Source organism: Manduca sexta, chromosome 4, assembly GCF_014839805.1.
Source record: "Manduca sexta isolate Smith_Timp_Sample1 chromosome 4, JHU_Msex_v1.0, whole genome shotgun sequence".
Taxonomy (NCBI): Eukaryota; Metazoa; Arthropoda; class Insecta; order Lepidoptera; family Sphingidae; genus Manduca; species Manduca sexta.
Window position 1 is genome coordinate 9,148,382 of NC_051118.1, and position 14,877 is coordinate 9,163,258.

At 37.3% G+C, this 14,877-nt stretch overlaps 1 protein-coding gene across 2 annotated transcripts in view; it reads left to right on the plus strand.

The window, feature by feature from the left end:
* Positions 1–14,877, plus strand: part of LOC115445318 (serine/arginine repetitive matrix protein 2) — a 91,481-nt gene that overhangs the window by 74,554 nt on the left and 2,050 nt on the right. For both annotated transcript variants that reach the window (XM_030171538.2, XM_030171539.2), the window contains 4 exons: positions 63–449; positions 1,349–1,517; positions 12,534–12,695; positions 14,251–14,804. In XM_030171538.2, coding sequence (XP_030027398.2) covers positions 63–449; positions 1,349–1,517; positions 12,534–12,695; positions 14,251–14,804 — 1,272 coding nt within the window. The remainder of the gene's footprint in view (positions 1–62; positions 450–1,348; positions 1,518–12,533; positions 12,696–14,250; positions 14,805–14,877) is intronic.

Consider the following 14,877-nt stretch of genomic DNA (forward strand, 5'->3'; position numbering starts at 1 on the left):
TTGCTTTTAACTGTAATTAATAAGGCTCAGTTATTCAATTGCATTAATTATTTCTATTTTAGATACACAGACCCTGAACCAAGCGAAATCATTGTAAGGAAGATTGATTATGAATGCAAAGCAGATGAAAGAAAGTACAGGAACTCAAGGGAAGATCTGGACAGGGACAGCAAATTAGATGATAGGAGATACAGAAATTCTAGGGAAGACCTTGATAGAGAAATTAAACCAGATGAGAGAAGACACAGAAGCTCCAGAGAGGATTTGGATAGGGACAACAAGCCAGACGAGAGGAGATATAGGAGTTCCAGAGAAGATCTGGAAAGAGATATTAAACCAGTAGAAAGTAGATACAGGAGTTCTAGGGATGATCCAGACAGATACAGGAGCTCGGATCCTAGAGACAGCGATGTTGAAAGAAAATATAGAGAGAGTGATATTGAAGGAAGGTAAGTTGACACATTATACCTTTTCTTTTTCGGGCCCAAAAACACGTTGTCGTTACTGCCACTGGAAGGGGGTGAGTGGAACGGTTTTGTCGGCTTAATTGGTCTTACAGCCCAATGTTGACGAATGGTAGTATAGTAAAATCCGAGTGAGCACGGACCGAGTCCCTAACCCGTATACCCTACATCGACATGCCAACAAAAACCTGCAGTGGTCGTGTTCTTCGACGCATACGAGGATTTGGCTTTTCTTCGGCTTTTACCTGGCTATCGTAAAATAGTTTTGATGTGTTAATGAATAAACAAGTGATTGCTTTATTTTCTTAGGGGTAGAATATTTATATCCACCCCGATAGCGTGCACCATACAGATTGGTTATCAAATTCACATAGTTACTACCTGTGGTGCGTTGCAGGATCAATCTGTTTATATATCAAATAAGTCGGAACAGAAAAATCAGACCAGCTTAGTTTTATCGATCCCCGAGGAATAATCATGTCTCGTCAATCAATACTTTATCAGGATACCACTCCACTTACCATCAAGTTCAAATTATTGAATCCATTTCAAAAATAATAAATGAACGTATTCACTTAGTTTTTAAAATTTTCAAGATAATTTTGTTAATGTTCTTTGGACCGCAATTTGCACTCATGGTAATAAAAAAATCTGATATCAGATTCATTAATGTTTTATCTTTATATTGTAGTAATTTGTTTTTTAACCTGTAACTTAATAGGCAGGCAAAAACCACACGTATTTATTCCAAACTTTTCCACTTTATGCAACCCTAGTACTCTTGAACATCTATTTGCACGTATTCAGTTCAAAACTCCAAATCAATATATATATATATATATATATTTATATGATGATGATATAATTAGTATCATATCATTCAGATATAACCGCACAACCAGAGAAGAAAGGAGATACAAGGAGCGTAAAGAGCTGAGAAGGTATAACTCTTCGGACCGGGAGAGCGACCAGCACTCTAGACCTTCGGACGGCGAGAGCGACCTTCGCAAGTCGAGGTCAAGGACGGCTGGACCCATGGACTCACCAGCACTGGTAAGTCTGTACAATAGATTTTAGGGTAAAGTAGTTTCTGTACTGCTTTAAAGGATTCTCTGGTCAGTGTGTTTAAAAAAAACATCTCTATCTATTTCTTTCTTTTAAATCCGACAGCGTATCCCCAATATCCTTATATTGTGATTATTCTATGCGGTAGCAATTTTACATTACTTATAAACTTGTTTTAGCATTAAGAGGTGGTAGAATTGCTTAAATAGCCGTCAAAAACATCACCGTTTAATTTAAATCTAATGAAGATGCAATATGGCGGGTTTTGACTTACAGCTGATCGAGTAAATTTGCGTTTTAACTAAACATACATTTGCAATTTTTATAAATAAGACTGTAGGTGACCTACTCGCTCGTGTCCTATGGTATTAATACATTATATTAAAAACAGATTCGTTATCGAAGAAATACTCCGTAGGATAACTAGGTTCACTTGGGTCTAGGCATCAATAAATCAAAATGTCATTGGGCGTGCCACATAGCTCGCGAATGAAGTTTTGTTGAAGGGTACTTAAATGGCGGCCAGAAGTATTCTAATGGACTTTGCAATATTATTTTAGGTTTTGTCAATGTAGATTTCATTGGAGGTCTAAAATCTCCTGTTATTTTTCTTAAAAGTCGGTTAACAATAGCTTTGGTCGTTTTTTTTGGGGACAATGATCAGGCGCTCCGAGAGTGTAAATTAAAAATAAATTCTGAAACAAACAAACCGCGTGCCTGCCCGTAAAGAGTAACACCACTCTAACTTTTAAATAACATTTGCCATTTTCAATAATCGCTGTTTTCCATCAATTTAAAAATGTAATTTTTTTGACACGCTTACACATGAGTTATTTTGATTGGCTCCTTCTCCGAATCTGTTCCAAGATTGAGATTGTGATTATTTATTGACAACGTCTGTTAATCTAAATATTTACAATTAAGACTACGATAATTAACTTACGTACCGAATACCGTCCCTATATTCAGAATTCTAAAGTCTAAGAGCGAAAGTTTCAGTTCCTGTTACCCACGACACGTATGAGGGGTCAAACTGTGTGTTGGATGTGTTCGCGAAATAATGCGGAACAGTGCTAAACAATAACTCTCGCCTCGAAGCGGCGACCTATTGCTGGAAAGGTCGAAGGTTTGCCGCGATCCTACTACGAGTTTCGATCGAGTTGGTCATGAGTTTTGTCTCAAAGTTTCTATAGGATTACCAAGGACTTCTACTAACGGCTTACAAGTTGACCCGAATTATTACATGGAACGAGGGTAGGCCGTCGTCGTCGGATGAAGATGGGAAGGAGGAAGTTTCCCAGGATAGGAGGAATTATTTTTTTTAATAGTAATATATTATCGCGCGTAACTATACACAGAACCACAAGCAAGTTTAAGGGTTGCAAACGCATTAAACTCTCACCCAAAAGTCCAGTGTGTTTGTATAAATCGACCCTTGTCGGGCTAACAAACGTAAGTCAGTTTAAAAAAACTGGCTAGTAATACTAATTGAGAAAGCAGCGATAGTCTAGTTGGTTGTGGAATGGGCTGTCGAGACGAATGTCCACAGGTTCGAAAGCCAAGGGCACAATACTCTAACTTTTTTAAAATGAAGTGTGTATCTTTGTGAATTGTCGCTTGCTAACGGTGAAGGAAAACATCGTAAGGAAACATACCTTAGAAGTTCTCTATAAAAATTTTGATTGTATGTGAAGTCTCCCAATCTACATTAGGCCAGCGTGGTGGACTAAGACCTAATCTCAGTAGTAGAGGAGGCCCGTGCCCAGCAGTGGGACAGTATATAATACAAGTCTGAAGTTATAATAATAACTAAATAATAACATCGAGAATCATTAGTAGCATGCTGTTACACAACTTGGCTGATGGTACACCGTCTCTTTCCGTTATGGTTATAATTGAGATACATTCTTGTTCAATTGTTTTATCCTTCCACTAAGGATTTGTCTGGTGAGTTTGTAAACATTCGAAGTATGTAGAAGGTTTAATTTACTAATTCGCAGTAGGTCAGCATGAAAAGGCCTTAGATATAAAAACACTAAGTGTTAAGCCCATCCCTAAGAAATCGGCTTCAAGCGTTCGTTCAATAAATTTACAAGGTACGAGTTACAGGTGGGGATATGCATAATTTCTATAAAAAATAAATTTTCGTTTTGCTTGAAAATTTTAAACTATAAAAATATTAGTTCGTTGAGTATGTCCACGTAGTTATACTTTTTAGGCGATATTTTATTTACTGCATTGAATGACGAGATGACCCTGTCGTTCCCCTGATGGTAAGCGATATGACCGCCCATAAACTGTATAAACACCATCCAACACCTTGAATTACAAAGTATTTTGGTATTCCACTGCGCTCGCCATCCTGACACATGAGATGTTAAGTCTTATTATGTCCAGTAGTTACACTGGCTACAATGTTCAAACCGGAACACAACAGTGACTACACACTGTTGCTTGGCGGCAGAAATATACATTGCGGTGGTACCTACCCAGGCGGACTGTCACATATGATATACCTACCACCAGTTATAGTTTTAGTATATTTTTCTTACAGTATTATATTATTATTCTTTACACCTACCTATATGGTTTTATCTCTGCATCACACAAAGGTTGACTAGTAGAGAATACCTTCGGCATTAAGTCCGCCGTTATACATTTATGTATAAAAAGTGTGTAAATAAATAAATAAAATATTCCTTATTAAATTGTCTATTTAATTATCGCAACTATTTTCCAACTCCACCAGTGGCGAACAAAATGTGGGAATCAACGAGAATAGATGTAAAGGTGTAATTAGATTATGTAAAATAATCATAATATCAGCCCTGTATTTTATACTGACCCAGTGTTGGGCACGGGCCTCCTCTACTACTGAGATTAGGCCTTAGTCCACCACGCTGGCCTAGTGCGGATTGGTAGACTTCACACACCCTCAAAATTCCTATAGAGAATTTCTCAGGTATGCAGGTTTCCGCACGATGTTTTCTTATTTAGATTATGTACTTATCTTAAATTGGCGCAGTGATATTTTTGTATTCTGTGCTCGGTATGACAGCACTCTGAGGTCTCGGGTTTGAATCCCGGGTTGAACAAAGTAACTTTTTTACTCAGTATCAGCCCGGAGTCCCGAATTTGTGCCCGATATGGCAATGTTAGTGAGGTCACCTATTTGTCACCCCTCCCGATAGTACAATGGTGGGAGTTGTAGGATTCTACTATTAAAGTTGGGAGGGAATTTGGGGACTAGTAGGTGAAGGAAGGATAGGATTCTTCTTTAGTATTATCTCTATTTACCCTATAAAGGATACAGCCGTGAGCTCACGAAGTGCAATTAACACACAGTTTGAATAAAAACCGAAACCCATAGTGTCCGGCAAACATTGCAATGCAATCGATTAGACCCAAGTGTTCAGCTCAAGCGATTTCGATTGCATTTTTAGTTGTTGTTTATTAAAGTTTGTAAAGTACATCTAGGGCCGTATCCAAGACACTTTTGTACAATCTTTAACGCTAATAACAAACAAAAATATGGATTGGAATGACATTTCCTATCCTCCTTTTACGGATTTTATTGCGGTTTTTTATATTATTACTAGCTGACCCGACAGACGTTGTCCTGTCTTAACTATGAATTTGCAGCGCGCATTCTGTCAATCGCTGACAGTTATTTCAAACAATTGACAGTTATATAAAAATAATATTTTCGTTCTTTAATTTTTTTCTTTCATAAGAACCTTCTCCTGGCAATAATTAATACAAAAAAGAAGAATTAGCGAAATTGTTCCACCCGTTCACGCGTGATGCGATGACCAAGGGAAATAGAGATTCATTTTTATATATATATAGATTTTCTCCCGACGTTTCGAAAACAAAATAATTTAAAAAAAAAATCGGATAACCAACACCTCAGTACCCCCTGTGACCACGAAGGCAACAAAGTCTTCAAAACGTCGGGAGAAAACTAAAATATTAAAACCGGGATAAATTTGAAAACAGTTTAATTTTAATTTATACTAGTAGGATACTTTTACTAAAGCTTCCATTTTGATAAGTTACGTATTCAAATTGAACATTGTCTGCCTACCGCCTTTGATTTGTACCTTCGCAAAAGTGAAAGTAAGTTGCTCCTGTTGGGCCCGCTCCTCAGCGTATTTGTTAATTCTTGCGTACATATTGAGAAATTTACTTATCACCGTGTTTTCATGTTACCCTGGTAGCCATTACCGTGGAGATACTGCAATCTTGTTATTTTAGGCCTGTATTTTTTTACAACCAACAATTATAATTGGTCGCATCATTATAGAACCGTAAACTCCGTTCCCATTTTTCGATTTTGTCATTAGATACCGATATAGCATCATACCATAGTGTCCAAATCAAAAAAACATAAAAAGGAAGATTAAGAAAACATTCGTGAATTCTTGACTATCACAGAGCACTAATATTAACTTTACAATTTATATAAGAAGACAAACTTACTTACATTATAATGTCTATGAAGTTAGTATTCGCATTTCATAGCGTCCATTCGCAAATTACACAATTTATGACGGTAAACAGTGTCAAATATTTAATGTTGCGTCAGACGTGGGCCACTGACATGCGAAAGCCGTGGCATTTCGGAAATCAATCCAAAATAGTGACCTCACGGCGCGGTGGTCACCTTATAACCATACTGATACGTTACAAATTAGTTCAGGCAATTATATGATGAGAAAAGCCTAATAAATGGAACGTTTTTACTGTATACCGTCTATTGCTGCCTTAACAATTAAGAAAAACATGAGGAAATTGAAGTAAAACTATTTTAAGAATTTTATCACAGTTTTTCGTAATTAAATGATAGTATTTAATCGTATTATTAAATTATCATAGATATAAAACCATAAAATCCGTAAAATAATTTTTCGCATAAACATAGAAACTAATGAGGAAATGTTCCTTCATAAGAATTTCTAAGGTATATACAGTCTGCCAATTCGCAGCTGTCCACCGTGGTGGACTAAGGCCTAATCCCTCTCAGTAGTAGAGGAGGCCCGTGCCCAGAAGTGAGGCAGTATATATAATATAGAGCTGGTAATAAAAAATGATTTTCATAGCAATGAGGAGAATCACCAATTATTGTTACCAGGGCAGCAGAATATCGTAGGTAGTATTTCGTATCCACCTACCATTAAATCACATAAATACCTACATAGTTACAAAGGTGACTTATATGTTTACTCTGACAGGTAAAAAACAAACATTTGAAGGTCGAACGTGATTTGAAGTCAAATGGTTTTTGAACCTTATCACACATGACTAAAAAATACGTAAAGAGGATGCATTATGCGCTTTGCCCTTCTGCTTTGGGGATAAAAGGTATAAAAATATGTATGACGTTTTCTTAAAATTAAACTATAAGATGAGAGTAAATCTGTCTACACAAATACTTTTTTTTAATTATACGTATCAGAGTCTGATTCTAAATCCAAATAAAATGAGTAAGTTTACAAATCCCGGGTTGAGCAAAGTCTTAAATTTGTGCCCGATATGGCGATAGGCTCGCACCCTATAACATAATGGGACGGTACACACTTGGCGTAAAGTGGATACACTGGTTGTACCTCTGCATACCCTTTCAGGGATAAATGCGTGATGTGTATTTTTTTTAAGTTTACAAAGTCACACGATCTTACGGCCCATGATGATAAATGGTCACTGTCAATATATCAATATACGTCAGTCCGAGGAAGCTCCCAGTCATCCATAATACACTGAAGAGAACCACCGCGGAGTTTGAGTTGGTATGTCGTCGTACGTCGTACGGTCGCCTGAAGTTGACCATCTCTCCGAGTGGCACAACGTGAGGTCGTAACGATAACCATAACAAACATAACCGTTCAGTCGACCTCCACAAAATGCTGGGCGGTAGAACTAAGACACTTTCTCCGCGAAACCAAAAAAGCTACAGTTTGCAACCGTGCCCTCGACAATCATGTCAGACTAATTACATTCTGTTCCTAACGTTCGTAAGTGACCCATGTACAAGTCACGTACCTTACAGTATATTCATGAAACCATGTTAATTATACGACAGTTATCCCCAAGATTTCTTAAAAAATAATTCGCGCTCTACATAACAATATAAACAAAATAATGTTTTTAAGCAGGAAACTGTTTTAAGTTAACCTCTGTTAAGAATGTCTAAACGCTTATAAAATAAGAAAAAATGGCTGCATTAATTTTATGGCATAGCATCATATTTTTCTCTTTTTTGGGGAAGGTAGAAGAGTTATACACATAATAGGGAGTGATCCTGTAGCCAATTCCCGTGCACAATAGGGTATTTGACTTTTTTTATAGGTTTTATAAAATTTATACGTCATATACATTCTAAAACAAAAGAAGTTATTGAAATCTAATGGAAAATCCACTAGTTATAAGCCATTGAAATTTTGTAGTAGGTGTGAGACTCAAACAACAGAAAAGAGACGAAATTCTTGCATGTGACGTCAGTGGGTATTAAAGCGTGCAAAAGAAAGAGATGGAGCGATATCCCTCCTCCACGCCCACTCTTAAACGTAGCAATATTTAAAATTTGAATTACTGCCTCATTTCTTATTGAATTTTAATACTGTTTTCACAGAATGATTTCGTTTTTTGTACTAATTGCTGTTAATTATTCAAATAATGTCCAAAATCAAACATATTCAAATACCCAATTCCAGACTATTGGCTTTTATAACTTAGAAAATCGCAATATTCTTCGCCTGACCCGGGATTTAAAACCGTGAAGTGAGCGCAATAATCGTAAATTACAACTATGCCATCGAGCTAATCAAAATATAGTCTGAATATAATTAACTATAATAATTAATATTTTTTGTCGCAAAAAAACAAGGAACAGAAATAATACATCCAAATATAACAAAACATAAAAATATAATTTTTAATTTATTCTATACCGTTTTAAAAAGTAATAAATCAAGAATTTACCATAACGGACACGCATTATGTCCGAATAATGTAAAACTCATCTGTGAAAAATTATAGCAAGTAATGTTTTATATTTCATTGTGTGGGTTGATTTTTTTTTTATCAAAGAGCAAGTAAATCACTTCTCTTGGTCCGTTATATGAGATCTATTATGGGAGACGATTATTACAATTTATTATTATCGATAATCGATATAAGTTATTTTGTTTAGATGTTTGCAATATAAAACAGTCATTTAAAATACTGTATAATTGTACAATTGAACTATCTTTATTATATTGATTTATACTAATAATTCTCTTAGTTTTAGTACTTTCGATACTCGAATCGAACAATTGATTCTACTTACTTTTTAATACGCAAAACGAATTAACCTGCATCAGATCGCATCATGGGACGAAAATAGCATCAACTATCTCCCTTCAGGTAGAGGTGTGGCGTGTTGTTCCAAAACTGTCGATGGCTCATTGGGTCCGTTTGGGTCTAAGCCCCGAAACCACGTGGTGACATCATCATGACATTGACCCTAGGTTCTTGAACTCTCTTTTTGCAAGCACGACATATGATAGGTTCGGTAAAATGATATTTGTAATTTATTTTAGACCAAAATTTGCGGTACAATGACTTTGTTTAGAGATATGTTTGGTTCCATAGATACGGCAACTCGATAGGAACGTTTGCTATTCCAGGCTTTAACTTTAAGGGTATATTATGTAAATAGGGAAATTATCAGCAACATTTAAGAAGCAGAGTTATATGCTAGTGGCGAAGGGTAAATCGATTCCTGCCGGCTTCCCTTTATATAGAATTGCTGTAGATTCTAATTATGATGAGAACGATTTGGAGACCGCATTTATGTATATACCTATATGTTATGTCGGGTTCCCTTTTGGAAATTTTCATCTTTCGCCACTGTTATTTGCACTAGATGTAAAGCCTGTAATAGTGGCTCGTGTGACTGCGTCCCGGGATCAGCATGTGTATGTGTTTCGAACAGGCCGACATTGTGTCGACTGGGGGGCATGATTATCCCTCATCAGCCTCTACTCTGTGTTGCCACCACTCCACTTACTGGCAGGTGCAGGGTTAGCTTCTATGGTTTCAATCCCACGATCATTTTTTGGTGACATTAATGCTTTTGTATATTTGCGCTATTATTCGAAACAGCGTGTATAAACTATTATGCTATTGTACAACATTTGCAGTCATAAGCTGACCATGATAGGCTAAGGGCAGGAAAATGGGTACGATGACTTAGAGATAGGCTTTTAGGAACAGGATAATGTGCTTAAACTAAACATTAGAGCTAGTATTCACTGATGTAAGTAAAAAAGAGGTGGGCCTAAAATTCTGAAATCTGGAATTAAAGCGACGTAAAGGATCTTCTTTTTTAGTCTATGTGGGTCGTGTTCGTCTTTAGAAATTATGCATGTCATTTGAGGGTATTCAAAAATACACCAGCTGTCTTCTAGATTTATGTCTCAAGATTCGTCAATACAATGACGGGTTTCCTTCACTGGATATGGTACACTAACAAATATTAACTTTTTTTAGTTTTATGATATTTTATCGCTAAACATCCTCGGAAACTTCATCAGGAAAACCTGCCATTCGGTATTCTACGACCCACTTGATCTGCCCTCTGTGTTCCGCACCGGTTGTATATGTCAACAAGCCTATTTCGGCACATGCCAAACTGAGAGGGCGTGGGGTCAACCGCCATATGGTGACTAGGCGACCTCGCCGCTCTTGTTCAAGGGAATGCAACGTTCCGCATCCGACTGTTGGTGATTTATACGCTCTTGGTAGTTTTCATAATGATTTATATAAATCTGATTTGCACTCTGGTTTTTAAAATGTGCATGGTTAACTTTTGATGATTTATTGGCCTGTTTCATGAGTATCTTGTAAATTTATTTTACAGTTATCGTATTAATGGTTATAGAATGATTACTATTAATATTAAGTAATGATTCTATAACCATTTATTTATGAGTATTGGTTAGTGTGACTTTTGTATTTGGCCGGCTTATACATTTATGTCACGTAGCATTTACTCAGATATTGTGAAACAATTTATGTCCTCGAACGAGCAAAAGATGTTCTTTCCATACATCCCTTGAATTTATGCGCCCCTTGTACGAAGAATATTTTAAAGTAATAATGAATATTTTAGTTTTAAAGAACATAGAAGTTGTAGAACAAATTACTTGAGCATATTTGATTTGATTATACCTATAAATAACGTGACAGCAAGCTTTATAGATAATTTTTTTTCCCGTTTCATCTCATAAAATAATCTTTACTAAGCACTGATAAGAGATGTTCTCGAACCACGCTCATAACTTATTTAGACGGCATCGTCTTACCTTCAAAAATTACTTCTAAAACGATTCCATTTAGTATCTCTTCGTAGTTCATAAAAAACAAGCCCTCCTTAAGTTCTAAATAACAATTCATTATCATTCAATTAACAACCTTGGTCAAAGTAGGTTCGTTCTAACTTCTAATAAATAAACGAATAGCGGTATACGAAGACCGAAAAACAACTATATTTACGAGTAACAACATTGGTATGTATTAAGTTTGGAATTGTTTTTGGGCCATCAAGATTTGTTTAGGGTACGATTGCAGTGCTGAGGTTTCAGGTTCGATCCTCGAGTCGGACAAAGTGATATTGTTTTTTTTGGCAGTTGAATGACGAGACGAGCATGCCGCTCGCCTCATAGTAAGCGATGCGACTATCATTTAACAGTAGCAACACCATACAGAACTTTGAATTATAAAGTATAAAGACACTCAACTGCGCTCATCATTGAAACATATGTTAAGACTCAAATTTCCCAGTAATTACGTTTACTACAAGATCTTTCAAAATACAACAGTGCTCACTGCTGCTTGGAGGTAGAAATAGATATTGCGGTGGTACCTCCCGAGAAGGCCCCTCGCATACGCCAGACCTACCAGTAGATATGTTAAAACAAATATTTATACACTGTAAAAGGATCTTAAAAATGCGCAAGCGCCGGTGTCAATGAACGCTCGTAGCGTACTGACAGACGTGACGATACCACTACATTATTAGATACACATCAAGTCTGGTATGACTCAGTTTAGAAAAATATACTTACTGAGATGGGATTTATTGAACAATATTTTTTTGTAATAGACAAATCTGGCTGTCATTAATGAAAAATGATTGTAAATACATCCACAATCATGCCCTCATCTTATTAGGGTAGGCAGAAATTTTAGAACGTCAGATGCTTCAATTTCGACACAATTTTTTCGCTTCTCTCACATTCATATCTCTCATACATTTTTCATCGGTTTAGGGTACTCCTGACTTGCCTTTTTCGGAAAAGATAATTTATTCAACCAGTACGTTCTGCTCAGGCGCCCCTTTCCAGCCGTACGTTTCATATTCCCTCAATAAATACCTTTCGTGCCCCGCGTGTCGTCCATCCTCTCACGTGCCCAAATCATCCATTAAAAATACATGTACGAAGGTAAAATCAAAATAAGTGGCAAGTTGTCATTTAACATAGTGTTGCTACTATTTATGGGCGGTCGTATCGCTTACCATCGGGCGGCGTAGTCTTGCAACAGTGTTAAAAAAGTTATGAAAAAATAAAAACACATTTGCCTATTTGGAAATGTAACGGTCCGGTGAGAAAACGTGCGCAAATTCAAAACCCAATGCAAACCTCTGATTTATCGAAGTTACGTGTGCATTGTTTGTGAATTATCGTTCGTTTTAAGAGCGAAGGAAAACATCGTTTACCTGCATAAATGAGTATTCTCCATAAGAATTTAGAGGGTATGTGAAGTCTCCCTCTAGGCCAACGTGGTAGACTAACGACGGAACCCTCTCAGTAGTATTGAAAGCCCGTGCTCAACAGATGACAGTATATAATATGGGGCTGGTACTATTACATATTATGAAAACAAAACCTTGCTCATATTTGAACATTAAGACTTGCATGAAAAATGTTGCCATTTACAAAAAAAATATTATTTCAGGCGGAGAGATATCGCGAGAGACGGCGGCTGGCAACCCCGAGCCCAACTCCGTCCCCGCCACCACGGCAGGCGTCCAGACAGACACCGCAGCCTCAAATATCTTCAGGCAACTGGTTCAAGTCACTTGACAGACTTACAAGGAAGAGGGGGAAAGCGGGAAAGGTAAGTTCGGTGAAACTAACATACATCACGTGTCATCTCCCTAGGGGTACACAGAAGTGTAGACAGAGGATAGAACACCTACTTTTTAAGGACATGGTGGTCCGTCCTATGATGTGATAGGGGGCGAGCCAGTCGCAATAACGCGCACAAATTCTAGACTCCGGGTGGATACAATATTATTTTGTTAAGTAGGCTTAAGGAAAATGATACTGTTTTCAGTGTGTGCTGTAGAGATATATTTCTATACTAGCTTTTGCTCGCGGCTCCGCCCGCGTTATAAAGTTTTTCAGGCTAAAGTTTTCCATTATAAAAGTAGTAGTTTCCCGGGAGCCTATGTTCTTCCCAGGGTTTCAAACTGTCTCCATACCAAATTTTATCTTAATACGTTGGGTAGTTTTGAGTTTAAGACGTTCAGGCAGTCGGATGCAGCGGGGGACTTTGTTATATAATATATTTTTTTAGAACTTTTTAAGAGGAATAATCCCGACATACATCATTGTTGCATAACTTTAACCGTTTACGCAGCGCACGCAACGGAAGCTCTCAAAACGAATAAATTGTCCCCGTATTTGCAACATGTTTCATTACTGCTCCGCTCCTATTGGTCATAGCGTGATGATATACAGCCTATAGCACCCCACAAATAAAGGGCTATCCAACACAAAACGAATTTTTCAGTTCAAACTGGTAGTTCCTAAGATTAGCCATTACTGCTCCGCTCCTATTGGTCATAGCGTGATGATATATAACTTAGAGCACTCCACGAACAAAGGGCTATCCAACGCAAAAAGAATTTTTCAGTTTGGACCGGTAGTTCCAGAGATTAGCCATTGCTGCTCCGCTCCTATTGGGTAAAGCGTGATGATATATAGCATATAGCAATCCACAAATAAAGGGCTATCCAACGCAAAAAGAATTTTTCAGTTTGGATAGTTCCTAAGATTAGTAAACAAATATAATGAGAAAGCTTCGAACTGCTAAGCTATCGGGAGTTACACGTGTCATTGTGAGTCAACCATAAAAGATAGACATATGCTGTCGTGGGATATTTTTACATAATTTTAAGGAGAACATTTCCGTCATACATGATTTCTATGTAGCTTTAACCATTAAGGTTGCACACGCGACGGAAGCTTAAAAAAATGGAGTAACTTCTCCCGTTTTCCCAACATTTCCCTTCACTGCTCTGCTCCTATTAATTGTAGCGTGATGAAAAGTATACTATAACCAGCACAGGAGTATGAAAAATAATTGTACCAAGTTTCGTTAAAATCCGTCGAGTAGTTTTTGTTTCTATAACGGTTATACAGACAGACAGACAGACAGACAGACAGACAGACAGACAAAAATTTTACTAATTGCATTTTTGGCATCAGTATCGATCCCTAATCACCCCCTGATAGTTATTTTTGAAATATATTTCATGTACAGAATTGACCTCTCTACAGATTTATTATAAGTATAGATAGATTGTGGATTATAACATTATAATATTTCATTAAAGTGATAATCAGGCGCTACGTCTTCTAATTAAACAATACTTTTCTCATTTCAGACGGAAAAAGAAAGCATCATAACAACTGAAGATGAATCGACCAAGAAGAGCTGGTCTAAGCCAACGAAACCGCTCAACTCGCCGGCGAAGAACCTCCGCTTCTTCGGGGACACCGACCCTGACTCCGACGCGAACGTTAAACCCAGTGTCAGCAAGTCCAAAAGCCACCCGCAAACCAGAACACATGGCACTTTGCGGAAGACCATCTCCAGTTCAAGTAACGGCATAGACCAGATCGATAATCAACTGTCCAGCAAGAGCTACTCCTTATCGAGTCTTCACAGAGAAGAGAAAGAGAAGGAATCTCCTCGAACAAAGCAGTACTATAAACGGAATCTGCAGAACATATCCGAGATCCAAAGCAATTCGGAGAATGAAAGTCAGATAGAGAAGAAAGTGGAAAGGAAACCGCCCATTCCTTATGATAGATCGAGGAGTCACAGTAGCTCGAAGACTTTGAAGGGCAGTAAGGGAGATTTGAGAAGGCGAACGGAGGATAGGGGAAGCTCCTCTGATCTTAGGAGCAGCAAGCAGGATATCAGCCGTGATGTGAAGTAAGATTTTAATGTCATATTTTCTTAAAATGGGAAGATTGATAAAAAACACTGTCTTCATTTTTATATTTAT